General features: G+C 41.1%; 1 protein-coding gene across 1 annotated transcript in view; it reads right to left on the minus strand.

Moving 5' to 3' along the window:
* Positions 1-24997, minus strand: part of THEMIS (thymocyte selection associated) — an 84500-nt gene that overhangs the window by 58313 nt on the left and 1190 nt on the right. The window contains exons 2-3 of the mRNA XM_075036787.1: positions 10617-10775; positions 1548-2006 (exon numbers count right to left, since the gene is read on the minus strand). Coding sequence (XP_074892888.1) covers positions 1548-2006; positions 10617-10775 — 618 coding nt within the window. The remainder of the gene's footprint in view (positions 1-1547; positions 2007-10616; positions 10776-24997) is intronic.

The raw sequence follows: 24997 nt of genomic DNA on the forward strand, positions 1-24997 counted from the left end.
TCTCCCTGGAATACCTGATTGGAAGACAAGTGAATACCAAACATTTCTGAATCTTCGGAAAGCTTTTTAGAAACATTAAATTCTTATTGATTGTGCACATATATCTAAGTGGGTATAGGAAGCCCTATATTCACACCTAAGTGAATCCAGCTTTAGGAGGTGGGCTAGATTCCTGAATCTAGCTAGAGTTGTAGAAAATGAAGTATTTTATCTTGTGAAGATACACTTTCCAAACTCACACATTAAATTACGTAGCAAGCACATCTGAATGTCTCATGATAAGCACTTAGCAACTATAGTGTATTGTGCTAACGGTCTCTGCCCACTTTTCTTTCTTTCTCTTTTATCCATTTACTTACATCATTCATCAGAGAAAGCTCAATTATGAAAAGATTTCTTGCTTAATAGCCTCATGAATAACATATTTCTGCTAGGATTTCATTTCTATGGAGCTGACTGATTTGCTTCTAGTAAATGCCACAGACAGCAAAACCTTCCCAAAAGCTAAGCTCCTATCCTGCAAACTTTAACAGGATAGGTGCATCAACAACTAGAATTGCAGCAAGTTTCCATCTACTGCCTGGGCTGTCCTCAAGCAAGGTCAAACATTTTAGCTTAAGCTGTTTTTTTGCTTAGGTAGGTATCTCAGTTCAGAGAGGGTATGCTATGCATGCACACATAGGTCATTACTGCAGCTCGGCTATTCAAGTCACCATAACTCAGGAGAATTTCACTGTGTGCTTATACCCTTGCACACCTTGTAATTTTATTCCTGTGACTAATTTCACTAACACGTTTGAAGTAAGGCACAGATAAAGACATAGGTAAGAACAGAACCCAGCAGTTTCAATGTTTTGGTGGAACAACTAGAATAGTGATAATGTGCCATGGAAAAAATATATATTTTTTTTTAATAAAAACTTGTAACACAAATTACAGCTTTTAAGGATATTGGGTTTTCTAATATCTTCCTGTTTCCTCAAACCTAGAGGTTTCAGAAATTGTCCACGAGTCTTTTCTGTTTACATTCTATTGATATTTGTTTCTGCAATAGAGTAAAATAATATGGTTTTACTTCCTGCGGCATCCTCATTCTGAAAAATAAATGGTAGTTGAATGTGTTACGACATGTAGGTCTATACTTTTTTTCTACCTCCTAGCTATAGCCATAAATGATCAAGTGGCTTCTTCATGGCCAAAGTCTGAAACACAAAGAAAGAGAATCTGAGAACCGAACAGAATTCCTAAGCTCCACTTTTTCATTATGCAATATATTTTCTTTGAAACAATGATTTAATTGTGGTGATCAAAAAAATGGCAACAGAAAGAAAAGCAAGGTAACTACCTGAATTAGCAGCAGATAGAGGAATAAAAAGGACAATATTATTTTTATCTTTATTCATCTTGAAACTAGCATCAATGGCAAATATGGGTCAGGAATTCTTGACCAAACTGAATCCTTTCTGCCTATTTTAAGCAAATTTTGTGTATTTAAGGATACTTTGCTATACCAAGATGACAGAACATTGGCTTTGATTCCTACTTACATTTCATTACTGCCTGCACTTCATAGACAGGCGTCAGAATCAAGCAGCCATCAAAATTCTCAGGGAGTGGATTAGAGGAGTCCCACATATGTAAAGTATTGGAAAGTTTGACAATCCGGTTTCTGCACTTAGGGATTTTCCATTCTGCAATCTCTTTTAGGGTGTATATCTGGTCATCTTCACACTCGTAGAATTTTCCTTCTTGTGAAAAGGGCAACGTAAAGGAATGAGACTGGTTATTTCTGACCACGCCACAGTTCACAGTCATCGTTCCATTGACCTCTTCCACTGAGTTGAAGGTGATGTGCTCACCATGTTTGATAGTGATGTTTGCCAATTTTATATCCTCAGGGCTGTAGAAACACGGATGGCCAAATCTTGTTGGCCCAATAGAGACTTTTCTTGTAATTTCTTCAATGCTGACATATGGAGTTTTATCTGCCACAACCTTATACAGACCTAAGAACAGAAAACCTTTATTATAAAAAAGGGAAATATATGAAGGAAGCCATGCCAAATTTTAGACTGTGAATGCAATAAAAATGGTGAGCAAAGCACATCAAACAATTAATAGCTGACAGTTTGTTTGCTAGAAATGTGACTCTATAAAGATAACATCAACTACATGATACAAATCATAGGTAGCTGGAATTAGCCCTTTCTACTCTGCAGGTAATTTCTGACATCCAACATTTTTACGTCCATGGTAAAAAGAGAAAAAAGTTATTTTCTTTGCTACAGAAAAAAGAAAAATTATCTTAAATTCTTATCTGTCTTCTCAGGAAACCAACCTTTAAGAAAAAAATGCAGACATGGTATGAGGAAGAGCAACACTAATGTGATCGGTGAAATGCAGGATAAAGTTTCTGGCTAAACATTGTACTATGTATTCTTCCACACACAGACTGGGGATTCCTAGACCAAGTATGTTTAAAGACACATCACAAATGAAAAAGTAGTGCCTACAGATAAGAATGAGCAAAGGAAGTTGATTTTAGCATATCTGATAGCCCAGACCACCAGATGGAGTAATCCAAAGTTTGGGTGTTACAGCACTGTGCCCATCACAAGGCAATTAAAGTGCTGAAGTACTGCAAGGCAGAAGCTGCATCTGAGCTTCCCTATCCCCTAGGGACATTATTATTTCATGTTAATCATGCCCCTTGGAGCTGTCTCATTAAGAATCCACATTGCAAGAAAAATATATGCAATTCTATATTTCCATGACTGTTTTTATAGAGGAAGATGAAGTGGATGGTTTAGAGGACTAAACAGTAGGCTTTAGCTGAACTGTATGATTCAGCTGTCTCCTTCCCCAAACATGGCAGTGTGAATGCTGCCTCATGGAATTACATTGCACCTTCCTGGGACTGGCATCGACTAAAGCTCTCCTCCAAGTGAATATAACTGAATGTAGAGGTTATTGCTAGGCCAAGTCTGCAAGCCAGGAGACACACACAAATTAACTGGTAGCTACAGCTACAGCAACAAAGCAGCCAAGCTCCCTGGGAGATGCAGTGCTTTGCTCCTTCCTTCCCCCGAAGCCAACTAGCAGGAACCCTATGGCCTCTGCTCCTCCACATTTTTGCCTCCTCTGGACCACAAAAAGAGCATCATATCTTTGTGGTAAAGGAATACTCCCACCTTGGCAGTTACGGAGCATGGGATGGAGACTAAAGGATTGCTGCTTGGCACTACTAAAGGCTCTTTCATGGCAGCTCCACATCTCATGAGTGGTTTCTGCCATGTCTACAAGGTTTAAGTGTCCCATCCACCTGCCCCCAGTTGCCTAGTGTGGGAACTGGGTCCACACTGGCTATGACTCCCTTCCTGTGGGGACCAGAGTGTGAGAAAAGGGTAGGATTCCCCAGCATATACCTAGGTCTCAGCAAGGTGGGATGCTGCCAGAACGCAGTTCCTGTTGGATGTTGGGAAGATGCTCATGCCCTTCTTTATACCTCCTCTGATAGTGGGATTGTTTAACAAATTAGATCAGAGGATTGCTTCAGTTAAAAATAACCTCCAAATTGCTTATTTTCTCCCACGCCTTTTCCCTCACTGAGTTTCACCTACTGTCGTGGTTTAACCCCAGCCAGCAACTAAGCACCACGCAGCCGCTCACTCACTCCCCCCCATCCAGTGGGATGGGGGAGAAAATCGGGAAAAGAAGTAAAACTCCTGGGTTGAGATAAGAACAGTTTAACAGATCAGAAAAGAAGAAACTAATGATGATAATGATAACACTAATAAAATGACAACAGTAGTAATAAAAGGATTGGAATGTACAAATGACGCGCAGGGCAATTGCTCACCACCCACCGACCGACACCCAGTCAGTCCCCAAGCAGTGATTCCCCGCCCTCACTTCCCAGTTCCTAAACTAGATGGGACGTCCCATGGTATGGAATACACCGTTGGCCAGTTTGGGTCAGGTGCTCTGGCTGTGTCCTGTGCCAACTTCTTGTGCCCCTCCAGCTTTCTTGCTGGCTGGGCTTGAGAAGCTGAAAAATCCTTGACTATAGTCTAAACACTACTGAGCAACAACTGAAAACATCAGTGTTATCAACATTCTTCACAGACTGAACTCAAAACATAGCACTGTACCAGCTACTAGGAAGACAGTTAACTCTATCCCAGCTGAAACCAGGACACCTACCGACCACAATCAACACAACTGAGTGGCCTGCATGGAGGCAGAGGCTCCTTAAGATTATATTCTTTAAAAAGGATATATCAAACCATTCCCTCTACCACAACAGCCTTTTTTTTTTTTTGCCACAGAATTGGTGTGATTCTTGTTTCACTGTAACAAAACCTGCTATTTTCACTTCGTAGCTTTAGCACCCTTCTTGTTAAAGGAGATGTTATTAAGATTCTGTCTGTCTGTTGAGTAGCTTTTAACTGAATTTGTTGCCAGATTGGGCATGTTTGGTTCTAGGTATCCCATGCGACCACTAGGATCTGTGGCAACTAACAGCTCTGAGGGCTTGTCAGCAGCCTAAACAGTAACAGCTTTTTTGATCTACTGCAGAGATAGTCGCTAGTTGTGCCTATGCAACTGCTTTCTGCAATTCTGTGCCTTCACAGTTGTCTGTATGACAGTTAGCTTTTCCTGTGTGAAATTAGTACCCTTGTGCAAATACATCCTCTACATATATGTCCTCACTGCAGGACTGCGGGAATGCCTTCAGTCCTTTTTCTGGGCTGCAAGGAAGCCTCATCCATGAATGTAATTGCACAAATACAAAGTTCAACTTCAACACACTTTTATTTCTTGCTGGTATTTTTACTGTTACTCACAGCCGTTTTTAACACAATTATTAATAAGCAAGTTAGCTACCTCATTCCTAATCACTACTGGAGATGTCAGTGTAAATCAAGACAAACTGGGTCACTAGCATTTAGAAAATATCGCAGTGACAAGGCACCTATGACAAACTGAAATTGTGGAAAAGACAGCATCCCCCAAACAGTGTTCCAGTGTCATGCTTTGCAAGCACAAGATGGGCATCGTCTCCTGGCAGTGCTGGGAGAAAGCAGATAGGAATATTCTTCATTAAAAAGTGTATTCAAAGTACATATGATGTATCCCAAAGGCAATAACTATGTTTACCCATCTGTGGTTGATACAGGAGCACATGCATTGCCCCTAGAAAACCTCCAGAATTGCATTACAAAGCCTCCATAAAATATGTTAAAAAAAACATTCCCAATTGAAAATATTTGACTATGTACAGGTATGAGAAACATTCTTCTCCTCTATGAGTTTGACAGTAGACTCAGGCTCTACTAATTTTGCTGGGACTACATAGCTGTTTGGAAGCCAGCTATTTCAGCAACAAACTGATGAGCATCCTGGGTTGGAAAGCAGGTTTCATATGGAAGCATAATTACCAGATCTCATACAAAACTAGACAACTGATTATCCCGTTGGGCTCAAGCAGACTGACTTTGTCAGGGTTGGGAGCAGAAAAATCTTCACCTTCTGTTCTGCTAGTTTTCTTAATTTTGGTAACAGAATGCTTGCATAGACAACTGAAGAGCCATGTGGCCTTACACACTTAGCTTCTGTATTGATGAGACCCATGAAATAGAGGCACCTAATAGTGACCTGTTTATGTTTATGAGTATGTAAAGATCCATATGTTTCTCTCCATATAGAAAAGAGGTGAATATATAAAAAGTTATTTTGATATGATGGATGAAAGCCACTGTGGTTCCTAAGTGCCATAATCTGCCATGGTATCTTCTCATAAATGCTCTCCTTGCTACAATATATATTTAAAAAAAAAAAAAACCAACACAAAACCCAAACACTGTTATGGAACCATTCAGAATCCTATTAAAATAATTATTAATCAAATTAGAAACCCAAATGTTTTCCAAACCTAAGACAGCAAGGAAATCTCCGGAGTGGGAGACATATGGTAAGTTGAGATGCTGAAGTTTGGACATTTTGAGTTCAAACAAAAATATTTTTGGACTTTTTCATAATTCATAAAATGACTGACTCAAATTCACTTAGACTTGCCTAAGAGAGCTTGGTAGACTTCTGGGGGGAAAGACAGATGGAAATATCAAACCTGGAAAAAAGTCCAGCTGGTTTACTGACAACTGGCATTATTGCTCCTATAGACCTACTTTCTAAATGTAATCTGGTCTACAACCAAAGTGCACTGATGGCCAATAGTTTTGGGGAAAATTACAGGCAGAGACCCCAATAGTTTGGGGGAAAATTACAACTAGAGACAAGAATAACTACACATACATAATAACTACAGGAATGTATAACCATCATCACACTCCATGAACATTCTGCAGCTAGTAGCATTTCACTAGGTGAAGTGCCTGCCTAGCCGTAATATGATAATTAATAAGCCCCAAATCTATTCAGCCCATAATTTTCAAGAAAAGTTTTAGGCACTGATGTACACATTGGTAGAGAGAGAGGGTTTGGGAATCTGAAAAAATTATTTTCACTGGTATGGGAGAGAAAACATAGCCCAAGGATCATGCATTTAGTCCTGTAGGAAAGCATGTTTTGATAGAGCGATTTTTTTACCACCTTTTTACAGAATAGTATATGCAGCTCTCTTTTACTGGTTATAGAGTGATAAAGTGTACTTCCCTGTAGCTTTATAGACTTCCCATTTTCAGTCTTATTTAGAGTCCTGAAGGAAAGGAGTATCCTTTTTATTCTCTCTTTTTTCTCTCATCCCTGCTTCTGTGGAAGTTTTTTTTCTGAGAAAACCAGTAGTTAGGCTCACCTAGTAGAGCAGGAAGTAGCCTTCAAGGAAAAAAAAAAATAGCAGAAAGACCTTCTGTCCCAGACTAGCAGTTTCTGTTCCCCAAGGTGATGCAGAAGACTGGTAAGAGCTCAGTTCCCAAATTCTCTGGAGCTGACTTGATTGCTATTCCTCTTTCCCTCACCTCCACCACTCACTGTGCTACCTCCTCTGCTCCAGCATCCTCCTCTCCCCATCCTGCCCCAAAGACCATCTCTCCTATCTCTCCATCATCTCCTACCGAGATGAGCCTTCTAATGCCTAACCCCTGTCCTTCCACACATGCTGCGTGGCCACAGACAAGTCTCCTGTCTTGTGGCTCGCAGAGGCTGAGAGCTCAAAGGGACAATTGTGCTCAGCTATGTGTTTGTCAGTCCACGTAGGAATGAGCAGCAGCAATTGCCAGGGACCTCCGGAGAACAGGTCAGCCCAGCAATATTTTTGCAGAAGAAGGAATATAACAGAACACAATGAAATCATTTGTGCGGGCATGCAGTTCAGGTGTTGTGCAAATTACCGGTCTCTGCTAATTTGTTAGTAGTGAAAATTGGAGTTCAAAATGCTGTTAGATGTAGCCATTGAAGTGTCTAGAGTAACAGCAGACTTCATTTTTTACCCAGTGTATGAGCATAGAAAGAATAGCCTGGCCCTCTGAGGCATGAAAAAGAACAAATTAGGATGAGGATAAAATGAAATAACACAGATAGTGAACTTGTGGTTGCAGCGGTTTCTCTAATGCAAAGGGCAGATTAGGCCTTTATCAAGGATCTGATTTGCCAGAGCAGAAAAAAGGAATTCTGTAGACAGCAAATACATTCAGAAAGACAAAGAGTAAGGTTCGTTTAAAGCCAATGAGCCCAGTTCTTCGCTCAGAGAGACGCTATCCCCAGAGTTAGAAGCGTCGCTTATTTATGCCAGCATGCACACGGTGAAAGGATACATGAGCCCATCACATGCAAATGATAACTCACAACAGAGGAAATGGAAAATAACATCAAAGCAAAAGATTTCTTCGCATCAACACTGGCAAGAAAGCACTGTACATATAATGAAAACACAGTGCCAGACTCCTAGAGACCTGCAGATATTTTTATTTAGGTAAGTCAATGGCAGTGTGAAAAAAATCATGTCCAATTAGGTTCTGTGCTTTGTTCTGGAGATGGGAGCAAGCCAGCAATGCTCTAATACAATGTTTCATTCAGAGTTTAGCATGTGTTATGTAATAAAGTGAAAAGGAAAAAGGTCAAGAAAAAGCAGAGACTGGGACATCTTGACTTTGTAAAGCAGAATCATTCTTCAGCTAAGAACTAAATTAGAGAAATGACAAATTTACATCTTACCCCCCAAAATCTTGAATGCATAGGAGTACATATACAGAGAGAAACAAGAGAGCGGTGCTCCCTGTTGGGCTAATAAGAAGTGTCATTACGCCCCTCTTCAGTGCTGCTGTTCAGTAATACCCATCATGTGGAGGATAATAATGACAAATTTCAGCAAAATGAACTCTGAATTTATTTTTCCAGTGAAATAACCCAGTTTTCTAGAACGCTGGTTGGGAGACTTCATAAGTATGCATGCAAATTGTAGTGATTAGACCAAATTTGAAAATGTGCTCAATAGGGCAACAGCATCCAAATGCCAAGTTGCAAAATTGATCACTTGAATGCAAACAAACCCAGAATCACCAGGTTCAAGCATTTGAAATCACAAGTCACTCTGTTCTAAATATCAGGAGAATCAACATTAATAAATATAGGATTACTTTTATCACTCAGTTGAGTTGGATATTTTAGGATTCAAATGTTCAAACCTATCTGCCAATCAAGATTTAGAATATGAATTCCTATATGTATATATACTTTAGAGATAGAAGAAATTTTAATAATAGCAAAGAAGCTTGGATTTCAAGAAAAATACCAAATATCTTGAGAGTTCACAGTACAGCAGTACTTCAATATCTCTAGATAGCCACAGATAATTAAAATGTCTTTGATCACTACATTTGGGCCCTGCTAGTGCTTGAAAATGGCATTCCAAAGAAGTCTTTTAATAAGTAGTTGTACAAATTGTTCTGATTCACTAAGAAAAACATGAAAATAAATTGACGATCTACTGGGGAAAGGAAAATTATATATAAGACAATTTCAGAGAGAAATCTGTAGTTTGGAGATGGAAAATGAAAGCATGGCAGAAGACATCTTCCTGTGGAATTCAGATGAAACATTACATTCCCATGTACTTTTACAATTTATTTGCTTCAAGAAGTGTGTTTTGTCTCCCTCTGCAGAAAAAGCACATACCAGTTCAGGCACTAGCATAATCTAAACCATTTATATGCATGTGCACACATTCTCACATGCTCAGCAATACATTAGAAGAACATCAATGAGCTTACTAAGTCAAGCACTCAAACACTAGAAAACGCTTATATTATGTTTCCCTGTGCAGCATCAATTTAACCTCCCATGTGCTTCGAGTACAATACAGTGTTAATTAAATGTTTACATCAGTTTTTTTCTCTACAGAACTGTAGTCTCATTCAGTGCATTAGCTAGACTGCTGGCCAAAGTGAGTCCTGGATGTGATCTCAGGCTCTCAAGGGCTGCTCTGTCCTGTGTGTGCTCTGTCCCTGTGTTTCCTACCTGCAGGTGTCCACTTACTTTCTCTCCCAGACATACACAGGCTCCCTCCCACATTCCACTGGTCTCCTTGTGCTGTTTTCCAGCCTGCTTGTCTATCTCTTCTCCCCAAGGGGCTCCCATTACCTCTGTTGCCTGCAAGACTCCTAGCGTAGGAAATGCCCTACATATATATGTCTGTGTGGGTGCAGGCCTCCTCTGATGACGGTAACCACCTCCACTGCCATCTCCAGTCCCTGATCTTTGCACATCAAGCCTTCATCCTTCTGCACTGCTCCAAGGTCCAATCTTTTTCTATCAGTTTCCTAACCTAGCTTGCCTCCTCCACTTCCCACACACGGATACTCACAGTCCAGCACTTCTCCCTCTGCACTCCAGTCACTTCCCTAGTTAACACAGCTGGGCCCTAATAGTGGAGGAATTGAGATGAGAGCAGAATTGAAAAATGGATTAATATGACATGTGATGAAGTCTTGGCCAGCTCTCCCTAACAAGGCCACATGAACAGAGGAAGATACGTTTCAAATAACAAGTCAGTACCACATGCCAAAATTCAAGTCCATCTTGCAAAATATGAATATTTTGGGACTTCTCTATAGAACAGTTGAAGTGTTTTTTAAGCAGAAAACCACATCCATTTTCCTCTAATCCTGTTTCCAGGCATGGAGCAGCCACCTTGGCCACTGGAATTAAAATAAATCCTTAAAATAAAAACAAAACCCCCAAAGTATTCAAAATATTTTATATCCAAAATAATAAAACAAAAATATAGTAATAGCAAATAAATTATAGTCTGAGCACACAGCAAGGAAGATTTCAGCTCTGACAAAGTTTGGCAAAGTCATAAGTAACTGAAAAGAAGATTTTTGTAAAAATTCTTACACTGAGTGACCTCAAGTATGGAAAGCATTACTACCAAACATTATAACATTAATAATGTTTATCCAGGCTTGGAAAAGCACTGTAAGAGTTGAAATTTAAAAATGAATTGATTGTGTCTTGTGCCATCTGATAAAATGTTATCCTTGACAGCTGAGTTGTAGCCTCAAAGAAATATCAATCAAGACAGCAAATCAATGAAGTGAACAAAGGTGACTACTCAGGGTTAAAATTCCTCAAAAACATGTATTCATGAAATACTATACCAGGAAAATTTAGTGGTAATTCCACTTTGGCTGAAAACCGGCTGACTTCATTATTCTCACAGATACTTGCTATGAGCTTATTAATTTTGAAGCCAATAACTTTAATGACTTCTCCTGTTGACAGGCAGCATTCATTTCCAAACATTTCATAGATGGAGCCTGAAAAGAAATACAAAAGGAAAGAAAAACATTATTCAGCTTTTTCTCACTCTGTGAGGTGTTTTTACCTCTTTCTTTGAATGAAAGTGAAAATACTTAAGTTACATGAAATAATACTTATCCTGTGATAACTAATCTAATTTTCATTTTCTTCCTTAGTGTCACGAGAGAATCCATCTTGTGACTTCAGTGACCTCTAGATCAGCTCTATGTGTACATTGTTCTTACACGCATGTAAAGGAGAACAAGGTCTGAAGAACCTGCATTTCCAGTTATTAGACCAAAACAAAACAAGGTGGAGCATAGGATCGCCTGGGTCATCAGGAGCTGCCTCCTGAAGTCAGCAGGCAGTGAAACCTTGGCAGGAAAGATGCTTCTGCAGAGCGCGGGGCATAGCATATCCCATAGGAAACAACAGACTACAGCAGAAGACAAAAAACCATAAACCCTAGAAGGTGCCCAGGGAGAGGCTAGGAGACATCAAAGTGCAACCAGCATTTGAACTTTCTGTGGTAACAGAAAACCTGAGGAAAGTACAAGAAATTGGAAAACTGGCAAATTAACAGTGGTAAACTCTACCCCATGCTGAAACGAGGCTACTGATTCTGACCTGGCAGCAAAAAAATTCCTTTTTTTTCTGTTAGGTTCAGAAGTTTGAGAGCACAAACAAGGCAATCCAACCAAGTGTTTCAGAGCTTCCACAGTAAAACCTGGAACTGCAGCTTGCCCTGCCAGAACTAACCCTCCCTTCTCCATTCCAGCTGTGGTCAATAGCTGCTGTTTCAGAAGTGGGGACACGGGGAGAAGAATAAAGCAAAACAAAACAAAACAAAAGCCAAGTTATGCAGAAGAATGAAAATTCTTCCTGGTAGCCGCAGGAGATTAGCAGAAGGATTGGGGCATGGGATCAATTAGCTATATACAAAGGCAGTGCAGTAAACACATGGTGTTCCATTTGTCGATGGAATTGCATTGAACACAGAACATCAGAAATGTTGACTTTAATGCTAGCTTCCATTCTTCTCATGCTGCGCAGTTCCTTCCAAAAACTTATCAAGCTCTGTCCTGAAGTGATGTGGAAGTACCCTTTCTGGAATCCCATCTCAGAATTTCATTTCCCTCATGGTGAGAAACCTTAGTCTCGTTTCCACTCCCAATGCATTGGTGAGTGTATTCATTTGTTCTGCTACTAACATTGCTCTGCTACTTTACTTAAAATACTTTTTTTTCTCATTTCCATTTCTCCCTTCCCCAAAGGGTTTGCAAGGTTAATTTTGCCCTTCGCTGGTCACATTTTTGACAAAAATCTAGAAGAAACAATTTCTTTTTATCTACTCTGAGAAGACAGCTTTTCCTTTCCACAATCCTTCTAACAACCCTTTCTTGCATCTTGTTCTGTTTAAAGTCTTTTATTTTTTTTTCCCTCTTAACCTAGGTAACCAGAATGGTCTCAGGCAATGAGAGATTACTTAAAACCTGACCTCTGTCTATATAGTAACAATCAAAAATTGAGATGGCCTGTACTGAAATATTGCCGTTGCCTGCAGAACTCACTTCCTACAGAAAGTAACATTCTTTACTCCACAGATCTCCTTGTAGTTGGTGGGGATAAAAAACCCCACAACTTTTTGTTTGTTTGTTTGTTTTTGCCAGGTGTCATATCAGAAATGCAACTGCCAAGTGATTTTCCTAATGCACACTCAAGATCATTCCAGTCACAACCATAGCCTCGGCTAATAAGCATCTCTTACTGAGTCTGGGATATATTTATCAACTCTGCTGCAGCACTTGCAGGTGACAAGCACTTGATTACCCCCTTAGCCTCACTGGAAGTCACTGGGAGACCAACATGAGCAAAAGTTGCCCTGGTTTTTAGCCCAAACCCAAAGCCTCAGTAGAGCACCACAGAAAAATGGGTTTGTGTCAGGACAGGAGGATGAAGGATAGTAACACTGAGTAACTCGTTAAGTACTCTGTTGTGAAGACAGGTCCAGGCAACCCTGTCTGTTGCTTGTGCAACACTCTTACAATTGAGATAGACAGCAGGAAATCCCCAGCTGCTCCCCTGAGGAAGGCAGGTACGGATGTACATTTTTAACCCAATGTAGAAGAAACTAAGTTAAAAAAAAATATTAAAAAATCATGTGGTGGATGCTTCTGGTGGGCTGGATATAACAACATTGCCTGGTTTCCCTTGCTGAGAATCCTACACAGGATCAAGGGAACTGTTGTACTTAGGCTCTAAACTCACCCAGCAGGCTACTGCCTTTCTGTTGCATACCAGGATGATGATTAGCACAGAAGTATTCTGGATTATATGCCACACAAATATCAGCCACAGTCAGGTGAAAGAACATGCTGTTTATGCATCCTTTCAACCTATCTGGTACTAAGCAGAAGACCAAGGCAGCTGCTGCCCTTTAACTAGAAAAGAACAATCTGTTTTTCTTGTAAAGATATGAAAAGTGCATAGTTGTTTGCTCTCCCTTTAGTCCCTGAGCAATTCAACATTGACTAACTCAGATGTCTCCACTGGATATTGCTACAGCTCCCATCGGTAGGCTGGCTGCTGCTCTAATAAACACATGAGGAATTATCATAACTCTCATTGCTTTAGCTGAGCTCCATAGGATATTTTATGACAGTCAGAAAAGTCTGTGTGCAATACTTATTTCATATTAGAGTGAGAGGAAGATTGAGCTGCCACGAAGAGGGCAATATTCCTTTTGTGCTGAACCACCTCACCCCTCACATCAGACACAGTACAGATCACAAACAACCATGATATTATTAGATACAGGGAATCCCAGAGGACCTGGCATGGTGAGCTCTGCATTATAGAAACATGGAAAGGTGAGCAAAGAATTCCAATATTCTCACCTCTCAACAAATGTTTGTGAAAACCTACTCAAAATGGGAGCTTGTGGCTTCTAGAGGCTTTTTTTCTTCAGTGCAGATTTAGATCCAGCTTCTCCAGATTACCTCACTTGAAAATAGACCCCCAGAAACCATTTAACATATGAAAGTAACTACAGTGACTAATTATGGGCTTTAGGCACATTTGCTTTCATCTCTGCTAGACAGCCTTTGCAAGCGTGCCCCTTGATGCAGCCAGGACCTGCCGTGCACCCAGGAGCGGGCAGTGCTGCTCCATACGAGCACAGGCACCCAGCCATGCAGGTTGGGTGGCCTTGAGGACTGTGGCTCCTCTCCAAATAACATGGTAGCTGGAGGAGAGCAAACCAAGCAATTGCCCTGAGGGAAAGAATGGAGCCGTTAAGTGGCTGAACCTCTCAAAAAAATGATGTGATTGAAGAAGGTCTAACTACTGCTTCAGTCTATATCTGCAGCAGAGTGGTGCCACCAGGAAATAAAGAGGGGAGTCAGAGGAGGACCCTGTTTCTGATCATGGCTAGTTCTGAAGGACTTACTACTTTTATCAGGTTTGCTTTTCCTCAGGCAAAATAGCTTAACTGCAAATTATACTACATAGAGTTTGAGAAGTCCTGCCCTCCATCACAAAATAAAAAGTACAAATGGCGCTTGCAAAAAAGTGACAACACTGATCAGTTAGTGACAGGTCCAAGGCTGCAGATCCAGTCTGGTAATATCCATGAGAAGAGACTAGCTCTGCCAAACACTCAAAAATAGACGATTGGATGACACAAAAATTAGCCTTTGACAAAGCAATCAAAATTTGCAACACATGAGAAATACAGATAAGAATCTACACAGGTAATCAGTGGCTGACCTGGCACTGTAAAGATGGCAGAGAATCTAAAACACTGCAAGAAAAGGGTAAAATACACAAAAAAAGAAAATCTGCACTCATAAAAGAGAGAAAGTACCTGAGGCAGACAAGCATATGGAGCTCAAGCTGGAGTCTACAAAAAGCATTACATGGAGCTGCAGGCTCTGTTTGAAACATCAAGGGCCAAGATAATGCATTCAGAAAAAAGATGGATTATAAATGGCAGACTGAAAGCCACAAAAGAGTATGCACAGAATAGTCACACAGGGCTGTCACAGCACCTAAACTCTCAGGGACTTTTGTCAGAATAAAACATAACATTGTTGTGGGAAACAAATGGATCATTCATCTAAAAGCATTAGTTTTAGAGAAAGTAAGATGAAAATTAAAACTTAAAAAAAAAGTCATGATTTTAATTAAAATAAAAAAAAAAAGAAAAGAAAATCAAGAGAGCTGGTTGTCTTACCATCAAAGAAATAAACTATTACATGGGTACATAATCTACTGGCAAAGATAATGCTTTGTAATAATACCAAGTAAAGTGAACCCCTTCTTAATATAAAAAAAAGAGGAAGAAAGAAAAGATGTATTTTTTGGCATCGTCAAGAAGCGAAAGGGTATTAGGTAGCTAGGAAGGATGTTTTAAGTCTTCTAGAAGAGAGGAAAACTTTCAGCAGAGTAGAAGTGGAGAGTGCCCAAGAATCCCAGGACTCATGGCCATAGGACGGTACCTTTCATCCCAGAAGAGAAGTTCAATAAATTGCTCATATAATGACTGAGTAACAGAGGTATGCCACCACATTTTCCATCCAGTTAAGGAAGTCAGAGACCAGCCTTCAACAGCATATCAGTAGTAAAACTTATATACATGAGTGGATCGACAGAGAGATAGATGTGTATGTATGTATGTAGGTAGATGTCTACCTAGATGACCATTTTCATGGGCAACTTGCAGGATTTTAATTACCTCCTCCTTTATCAGATCATTTGAAATAGACCAAGAGGTTGAAAGACTATGAAGGTGAGAATCTGGGAGGAGGATGGCTAACAAACTGAAACCAGAATTGCAGAAGCCTCATTTTTAACGACACCAGGATAAAAAAAAAAAAAAAATCATTAAGAAATGAAACTGCCAGCCATACAAGAACAGATTCATTTTGGGGGGGACGACAATTGCACATACAGTATTGATTGTAATTACGTATTTGTCTGCAACTAGATTACCTTAGCTCTGATTTTAGCCCTTGCTTGGTGATTTGCCTGGAATAGTACAATGAAGATTAAATTCAGACAAGAAAAATGTTACCTGTGTGATTTGTCATCTAGGCATTTGCAGCAAATATTTGTGCTGATAAAAAGGAGGGAGGGAAACTGCATGGTTTTCAAAAGGGACAATAAAAATTCTTTTTCCTTTAAAAGCCACAATAATTAGTCTTAAAACATTGTGAAAACACCTGCTGTGTGACAACATGACCCTGAAAGATTTTACTTCAGTTGTGTGATGTGGATGCACATACACAATATATTGAAAAATAAAATTAAAATGAACCTTTTAGTACATTCATTTGTCCTTGCACAACAGTAACTGTATTTTTCCCACTCAAGCCACAAAGAAAGTGTAAGATGTTGAAAATGTAAATCAAGTAACCTTAAGGACTGAATCTTTTTGATTTGAAAAAGATGTATGCAGTATAATGCAAAAAACATTTTAGCAGAACCCAGAATAAAGCAGCTTATTTACAGTGATCAAACAATGCCCCTGAAGGCTGTAATTAAAGAGCTTGTTGCCTTTGAAACCACCTTTTCTGGATTGTACTTTGTTCAATAAAAAACACATTTATATCCTTTCATAAGCTCGTGTCTAGTTTGACAATCTATATTAGCAACTGCTGTGATCACATCAAAGTAATCCTAATAATTGGTTCAATATCTTTTTCCTCCGTCTTTCCTAAAATGCTAAGCAGCCACACCACCATCCTCTCTAACATGAACCCTTTATTTGATTTATTTCTCATTATAGGTACAAGAAGAGTCTTTTTGTATTAAAAACAACAATATAAAATATAAATACAGTGAATGCATGAGATGGAGGATGTCATTCTTCATGTCAGGGCATATGACAGTACCACGGAGAGAAATATTTTATAATACAAGGTAGAACAGCAAACATCTCAGTAATATTTCCCTTTTTCTTCCCAGCAGCTTAGAGCGCTATTCAATGACTGCTCTCGGAGGGAACAATTCACTGATGCTGGTAGGAAGTATGACTCAAAACCAGGTCCATGACTAAACAGCAATAATACATCAGTTGTATGTAAGGCCCTTTTGCCGCATGCCCCTGTGCAGTTTAGCAAGGAGGGCTAGGGAGAGAATGCAAACAAGACAAAAGGCTTCACTAAGGTTGCACAGAGGATCATTCAGCAGGGCTGGAGCTGGAGCCCAGGCTGGCTGACTCCCAGTCTGTCTGTCTGTCTGCTACAGGGTGCTGCTAAGCACTTCCTAATATCCCCCTTTTTTTTAATTTTTGTTTTTTTAACAAAGAGCAAGCTCTTCTAACAAAACCAAATCACTTTGCAGGCCAGACACTAGGCATTGACTCCCTAGCCCCACGAGTTTGCATCCTTGAAGGAAAAAAGTCTCCCTTTCATCTCTCAGTAGCACCCACTGAATTCATTGCAGCTGGCAGGCTGAGCAGTCTTTGAAAGAAGATCCAAAGAACCAGAAATCTGGCTGCTTTGCAGGGAAATGAAAGATGTCCAACATGTCCTGAAAGAGCAGAACTTTGTCCCGATGTCCTTTTCCCAGTGCTTCTTTCTCCACTATTATGTTGTCATCAGTTGCCCATATGGGTGCTGCCTTCCTGGATCAGAGGTGACTCTGTTTCAGGGGCTGATGAAATGGTTCTGCTTTCACATAAAGGCACAATCCCCTGGTGCAGCCGTTCAGCCAGAATTACAATAGCCTGCCTTCCCCTACGACACAGCTCAGCTGAAATCACTGTTTTATTAAGGCTGCTGCAGGCTCCCAAAGTAATATATGAAGGGCATAATGTATCTATAATTAGTGTCAATAAAAAAGATACCATTCTTTATGGGCATTATTTGGGGGTTAGCCAATTGTTCAGCCTTTATGCTCTTTGGCAAGAAGAGAGATCTATTTTAGAGTTGCGGGGAGGAGAGTTTTGCTTAATAACTTTAATCATATTATACTCTGATTAAGCAGTAGGGAAAAGCAACCAATTTCTGATGGTGAGAAGTTAGGTGTCTTTTTTTTTATTTTATTCAAATACCTCCTGAGGACCGAAGATGCTTATCAGCATGCTGGATTTTCCCCACTAAACTCAAACAGACGAACATCTTGTGGGGAAGATACAAAGAGGCTGAAAATCAAAGGCACAATGGCAGGCAAAGAAAGAAGCATGCCCCAGCTTCTCTCCAACCCCAGGAGAGAGTGCACTTTGAGAGTGGCTGCAAATAGTATAAAGCACCTGTATGGCTTTCATGCACCCCTTCCTTCGTACCCCCAGAAGGTGCACCCACCGAGAGCGTGTGAGCCCAGCTCCCCCGTGCCCACGTGGTGCTCCAGAGGCCATGGGGTAGCGGTGGTCACAAAGGTGACGTGAATTTGTGTAGAAGATCCTCTATCAAGTGACAGAGCAACTTACTGGATTTTATAGCAGCTTTTCTCTCTTTAACGTGTCCTAAGCAACAAACCTCTGCAGGTTTGGTCAGTCCGGGACACAAATCCTTCAAGGAGTTCAGCTGCTGAATTGCCACAGAGGTAAACTCCCTTCAAAAGGCTCTGTGCAAAGGCAGCATCTTATCTTGATCGTACCTAATTAGGCTGCAGAGGATCTGATTTTTGCCAGCACAAAACCATCAAAAAACAAAAGCTGTAAGATTTATCTTTTGCCATATAAAGTCAAACTTTAAATGTCAAGTGCTTTAAGCCATTTCAATCATAATGGAATTTTTTAAAAAATTACTTCTGCAATTTCTGATTTATTCCTTTCCTGATAGGTTTATGGCCCTTTTTTAATACTTTCTTCTGATTCTCATCTATCCAGAGGGCTTGCACTCCGCATGTGGCAGCAGAGCTTTGTGCGTGGAGCACCAGCTATAATGGAAAGAGCAAGTGGAATCACAGCTCCAAATGCAACATCTTCAACCTTTTGTTTGGGTTTACCCGCATGAGTTGGAATTACTGCAGCGGTGAAGACAATGCCAAAAGCTGCTTTTGAACAGCATTAGTCACTGGTTTAGCTGTTCGTGATTTCTTTAGTTTTATTAATTTTCTTTGCAGCATTAATTACTTTGACTTAAGGTATGTTTATTAAAGTGCATGTTTAACAGGAATCTGTGCTTTGTTGAACTAGGTTTAAGTAGGCTGCTTAAATTAAGTTGCAGCATTAGGCCAGAGTGTTGAGCACTTCACAGGTGAAGCCCAGAACTGGAAACATGTTTAAGCATCTTCCCCTACTGAGATCACAGCACGCGGCCCCCTGTGCCATCATTGTGTGTCCAACGGAGCTAATCGAAACTGTGAACCTGGACTAATGCCATGTTCCCTCATGCATAGATCACCAGGTACTGGAAGAAAAAATACCCCACAAAAGCCCTGTAACGCAGAAGGGGTGCGTGGTCATGGGCTTGTGTGTCCATTTATCCCAGGATCTTCCCTCCTCTGTCATTTGCTATAGATGTACCATTATCTTCCCAGAGACAGAGTTTGTGAAAATTTTCTTGGTATTTTTATAGGATGGCAGGTTCATATAGGGAAACAGGGGTCCTCCTGCTGCTGACCTCCTCCTTGCATCCCCAGAGGCCAAAGTGCAACAACAGCTGGGGAGCCCTCACCACTGCAGGAAACCAGCACGTCAATGGCAGCTTTAGCTAGCCAAGGCAAGGGGTTGACCCCTGCATTGAGGCAAGCAGGGCAGTTTGGGTATTCTGCCCACCTCCTATGCCATTCACACGGAAGCCCGAAACTGGATGTCATGGAAAGAAAATCCCTGCACGGAGATCCTCGAAACAGCTTCACCCACAGTGCCAGCTACCCAGGCTCAGATTTCTCTCAGTGTGTCTGGATGAGTCATCCCACTAAGGGCAGCAGCGTGAATAAAATGAGCAATATTTGACCCATAAAAGTCAGGTTCTGTTCTCATATTGCATTCACTGAAGGGCACTTTCCTTCTTGTTCAGAATAAAATGTGTTTTTGAAGCAGACTGTACAAGTGCAGGAGAGTTTCAGTGGCACATATCAATAAAGAAAATTTACCAACATGCTCTGACTACTGACCACAAAAGAGAATCCAAACTATCTGTTACTCCTGCTGTACCCAGGGCTCTTGCTCCTAACTGCTGAATCAAGAGTAAGGGAAACAACTGTGTTCAAGGGGGAGAAAAACCTTCCATGTTTACAGAGAGATTTGGCTTTTATCTCTGTAAAAAAAATGAGACAAATTACCACGTGCAAACACTGTACCATTTAACGTGCAATTCTCCCTTTTGCATGCACTCAGCTGAGACTCCACCCAGTAAATGCACAGGTCATTTTTATTGATCTTCCACCTCTAGGAAATACAACCTTCATTATCTTCATCAGAGCTGTTCAAAGCTGTCCATACTTTAGCCTTTGTTTAAATTGCCTTGTTGCTTTTCATAAGAAAAAGTGCCTTTATTAATCCTGACAAGGCAGCTCGCTTGTTTTATTCATACATATTACAGACCGCATATCCTAGCTTTCATCGACTCACTGGCTTTTCCCACTGGTAAGAGAGCAGGATTCATTCCCTCTAGGTTGGCTTAAAACCAGTAAAAAATCATTCCATCCTACATGATCGTTTTCTAACTATTAGCGTTGAGAGCGATTTCTTGTCTAAATTAGGACTTGGGGCAGCTGAGACTTGGTATACAATGATTCCTTTTCTGCTCAGTTTACCTAGTTGCAGTTACGGGGTTAACAGGACTTTTCTAAGTGGTTCCAGCGCTCTGCTGCTGGCCAGCCAAACCCATCACTCCCCTGAAAGGTTCACAGAAGCCCATGCTGGAAAGATGCTGTTTCCCAGTAGCAGAAGCAGAAAGGGTGAAATTGAAACCGCAGAGAGGGCGAGCAGGTGTGGATATGCAGCCAGCAAAGGAGAGCCAAGAGGAACCGTGAGCGTAAGCATGTTCATGTTCTTTATGGTTCACCAAAGAGAGTTTTGAAATGGAGCTATTCACATTCCCCAAAGAAGCAGCAAATCCCAAAGGGTGGGTTTTTTTGGCATTGCCCCTCATGCAGCTGTCAGGGAGTGCCAAACAGCTGCCTGGAGAGGGGATCGCTACCTGGCAATACGGAGCATCTTGAACTCCCTTAGGTCTGGAAGGGCATTAACCAGGGATCTATATGTGACCCCACTGTTGTTTCTTCCCACCATTTTGTCCTTGTGCAGAGAGACCTGGCACTTTCCAGAGCCCCGAGAGAGGAGGCAGAGAGCGGAGCACCACATTTACAGCCTGCTGCTTCACTGCACTCCCAATCTGCAGAGGTGGAGGCTGCTGGCTTACAGATCCCTTCTCTCCAGAGAAAGAGCACACAGCATAAACTTTCCTGATGAGTCTCATGGGTCCATCATAAAGAGGAGATGTCCTGGCACTGTGATTTACACAAGTGCTGCTTTTGAACAGCAGAGCTGCAGAGAGGAGCTACCAACGCTCCCCGTACTGTGGCAAATCCCAGTTCTTGGGGTCCTAATCCCATTGCTGATGTGTGCATTTAACTTTAGGGGAATAAAAAAAGGCAATGCAGGATTTCTATTTAGGCGGAACAAAAATGGGAAGGCTACAGGTAGAGGAACATGGCTAGTGGCAAGAAACACGAACAGAATAGGTGCCTTGAGCAGTTCTACTTTTTTCACAATTAAAGTTTGACACTTTTTACTGTCCTGCCACTGGTTAAATTAAGCCTGGAGAATATTAAATTCAATTACCCATAAAATAATTATATCAGTATTAAAACAGACATAATTTTTGCAACATAAAGATGAAAGCCTGTACTTGCATGCTATCTGTAAAAATCAGCGGTCATACAGTACTTTGCTCACTAAGCATCAATATTTACTAAAATGTTCAAAGAAAAATATTGTCAATAAAACCAGTTTCCAATGGAGTTTCAGTGGTTTAATTTTTTAATAACGTATTTTAATGAGCTTTTAAATTGTCATGCACTTCAGTCTGCACTGTAGTTCCTTTCTAATCAGTGCTGATTACCAAGACACTTGTATCTGGCAAACTTGCCCGCATTTTATAATCAGCCTTCCTATTCCCTTCAGAGATTCAACAGTCCAGTTTTGGTAGCAATGATATGACTGCAGAGTCCAAAACAACTGCCCTGAGAGGCACCCCTGGGGTTTGCAGAGCCACCCTCTCCTTCCACCTATGCTTCCTTTTCAGACCAGGGATAACAATAATTTCTCTACTTCTGTATGGTCCTTTGCATGTGGTGAATGACAAGCACTTTAGAAGACCTCGGGGCTATTACTAAACCCCCATTTTCCTGACTCTGCATAGTGTTGGGCAGCCGCAGGCGGAGACTGCAGGTTGGGGCTGTGACTGTGCAGCCACCCAGCGCTGGAGGGAAAGGGACTGGGAACACGACAGTATGAACAAGCTCCTCAGACCTTGGCTATCCTGCCTGAGGCAAACTGGGTAAGCCTTCAAACAACCCAAAACTCCAGGTGTGGCATGAAACACACTGATAGCACCCGAGGGAAACCCTTCCCTCTGCTTCAAGCCAGGAACAGAGAGGTGCACAGGAACAGAGTTTCCTCAGAAAGGTGTCTGGGTTGTAGTATTCACTACCAACAGCAAAAGTTCAATCGCCTCTAGATTCTCCAGCTTAAAGTATTATGAAAGGAAACAGGGTCTAGGTAGTCCTGTCCATTTGCAGTTGTGGGAGCTACAGTTAAATAAATCACAATTCCATTAAGAGCAGCAGAAGCATAATTTTTTATAGGCCAGTAGAGAGACTGGAATGCACACATGCATTCCATGTGCATTCGAATGGATGCACACAGCACATGTTTTCAACTTACACTTTTCAACTTACACTTCACCAGGAGCTGCAGCAGGCTGGCTTGTGTCTAAAAAGAGAGACCTAGATTGCATTTGGTGCTACATGGGTATGCAGGCAGAATGGGATCTTTTAGAGCTTTTGCCTTGCCCAAGGGCAAGCGAATTCCTACTCTTTCCCTGGAGCTTGACTTTGCAGCTTCTAATAAAAATACCTTACTACGTGGAAAAAAATGCATCCATCCTTACGAAGGCTTACAGCATTATGCTTTCCTTATGATTCCAGAGGCACTGAAGCTCTGTCAAAAGCAGTGAGGCTAATTTGCAAGTCACATATTTACTTATAAAATCACCTAGACGTAAGTGCAGTGTGTGCAAAATGTTGCTTCCAGAGTAAATGAAGAGCTTCAACCCCACAGCACACAGTGCACCACAGAAGACCAGTGAATGAATTAAGCTCCATCGTCTCCTTACCACCTAGATAGCTATAGCCTTCATTGGTTGGCCGCTGCAGCTTTGATGTGACAGCTCTAATGGATTTAGTAGAAGGTTATTTACTCCAGTAGCCATTCTATGTATCTGGTTAAGCTGACATTAAGCTGTAATTTTTTCTGGGGTTGTGGACAGGGGAATATACATAGAATGTACATAAGTACAAATTCTCGCTATTTTAAATTCTTACACCAGAAAATTAATCATGCCTTGTGATTAACCAGTTTTAAAAAGTTAAAATTTAAAAATAAATCTTCTGCCTTACTATCTGCATGTTGTGCTGAGAACGGGTAAAGATTCCTATGAAGTCCAATTCCATAAAGCTGCTAATCCAGGTAGGACTCAGCTGACAGGCTGACTTTGTAGCTGGTTGGAAGCTACTACAATCAGTGCACGAACACTCTGATTTGGTCCCTGCAACCACAGTAATAAACCCATGTTCCCTCTCAATAGACCTGCCATTACCCACAATGTGATTGCTGGTGTACTGCATGTGGTAAGAGAAATCAAAAGGGTTGTTGCAGGGGCAGGGGGATCTGCCTGAGGAACGACTAGAAAATGGTTGTCCTAATGGAAATTCAAAGTGCACAAAGTGGTCCACTCCTGTTTAGCAATATAACAGGGATTACTTCAGACTCTCTCTGAAGCACTACTCTCGCTTCAGAAAATGCAACATAAATCATAATGCAATCACAGAACAGCATGTTCACCCCTGCTGCCAGCTATGGAGGGAAGCAAAATGTTCAGGAGAGATCCAACACGGACAAAGAGCTCAGGGAGGGAGCGGGGGAGAGGAAGGGAGAGCATAGCCCAAGAAGACCTTTTGTAGCCCTAGATCTTGCAAACCTCTCGGGCACAGAGCGTCTCGAGTGTCTCAAGCTTCCTCTGAAGCAAGGAAGAAGAAGAGAGAGGAACCAACACAAGCCTGATAGCAGACATTAGGGTTTCTAGGTACTTGCAACAGTGCTGACTGTGAGGCGAAGGAGCCAAGTAGCACATCTGTATCAGCCTTGCTCATTGTGTAAGAAAGAAACACCTGCATGTATGTTAGTGCTGCACCTAGCCTGCTGGTGGAAACACGTATGAGTACAGCTGAGAGGAAGCCACCGGGAGCAGAGGACAGGAAGAGGTGGTGCTGCTGAAGGCTGAAGAATCTGCATCTGAGCAGCACAAGGCCTCTCGCTTTTAGTACAAACATTCCCCGGTCACTATAGCACATACCACCCCTTCCTAAGGCTGTGTAGGCTCTTTTATTATCAACAGTCATCAGCTAATAGCCTTTTTCTCTCACATGCAAGGACATTGCTGCAGAATGGTCTGTGGGCTAAGTCTCCACTGTTTTTTTTCTCCTCATGTGGAAGAGTTTACACAGTAAATGGAAGCACATGCTGAAATACCCTGGCTCCAAAGATGTAGTGGTATGAGCTTTATCATCCACTAGCAGCAGGATGCAGACTGTAGGGACTCATAAACCTGTTGACAGCTGAGCTACCGTAATTTTATTATAGCATGTTGTATATACTTCTATATCTCACAGTATTTTATGTACACATATACATACATATATATATCCATATGCATGTACATGTACATATACATATACATGCAACCTGTATTTATATTACCTCTGCTTCCTAGGTGTGTGGAAATAGACAAATATGGTGGCTGCTCCAACTTAAGGAGGTGATCTTCCTGCCTTTAGTTTAAATTCCACTCTCCATCACTTAGGTAGTTGCCTCCTTATCAAGAACTTAATTCAGTTAAAGTTCTTGGGCCATTTTAAAATGTAAAACTTGAACAGACCACATGTCAAAGGTCAGAAAAAGCATATTTTCAAAAGTTTCTAGTGATTTTGGCCAAGTTTGTTTTCCAGAATGCCTTTTTGTGTATCATCAGTACTATTCATGTGTCCTAGGCAGCTTCTAGAG

Source organism: Buteo buteo, chromosome 9, assembly GCF_964188355.1.
Source record: "Buteo buteo chromosome 9, bButBut1.hap1.1, whole genome shotgun sequence".
In the NCBI taxonomy this organism is placed as follows: Eukaryota; Metazoa; Chordata; class Aves; order Accipitriformes; family Accipitridae; genus Buteo; species Buteo buteo.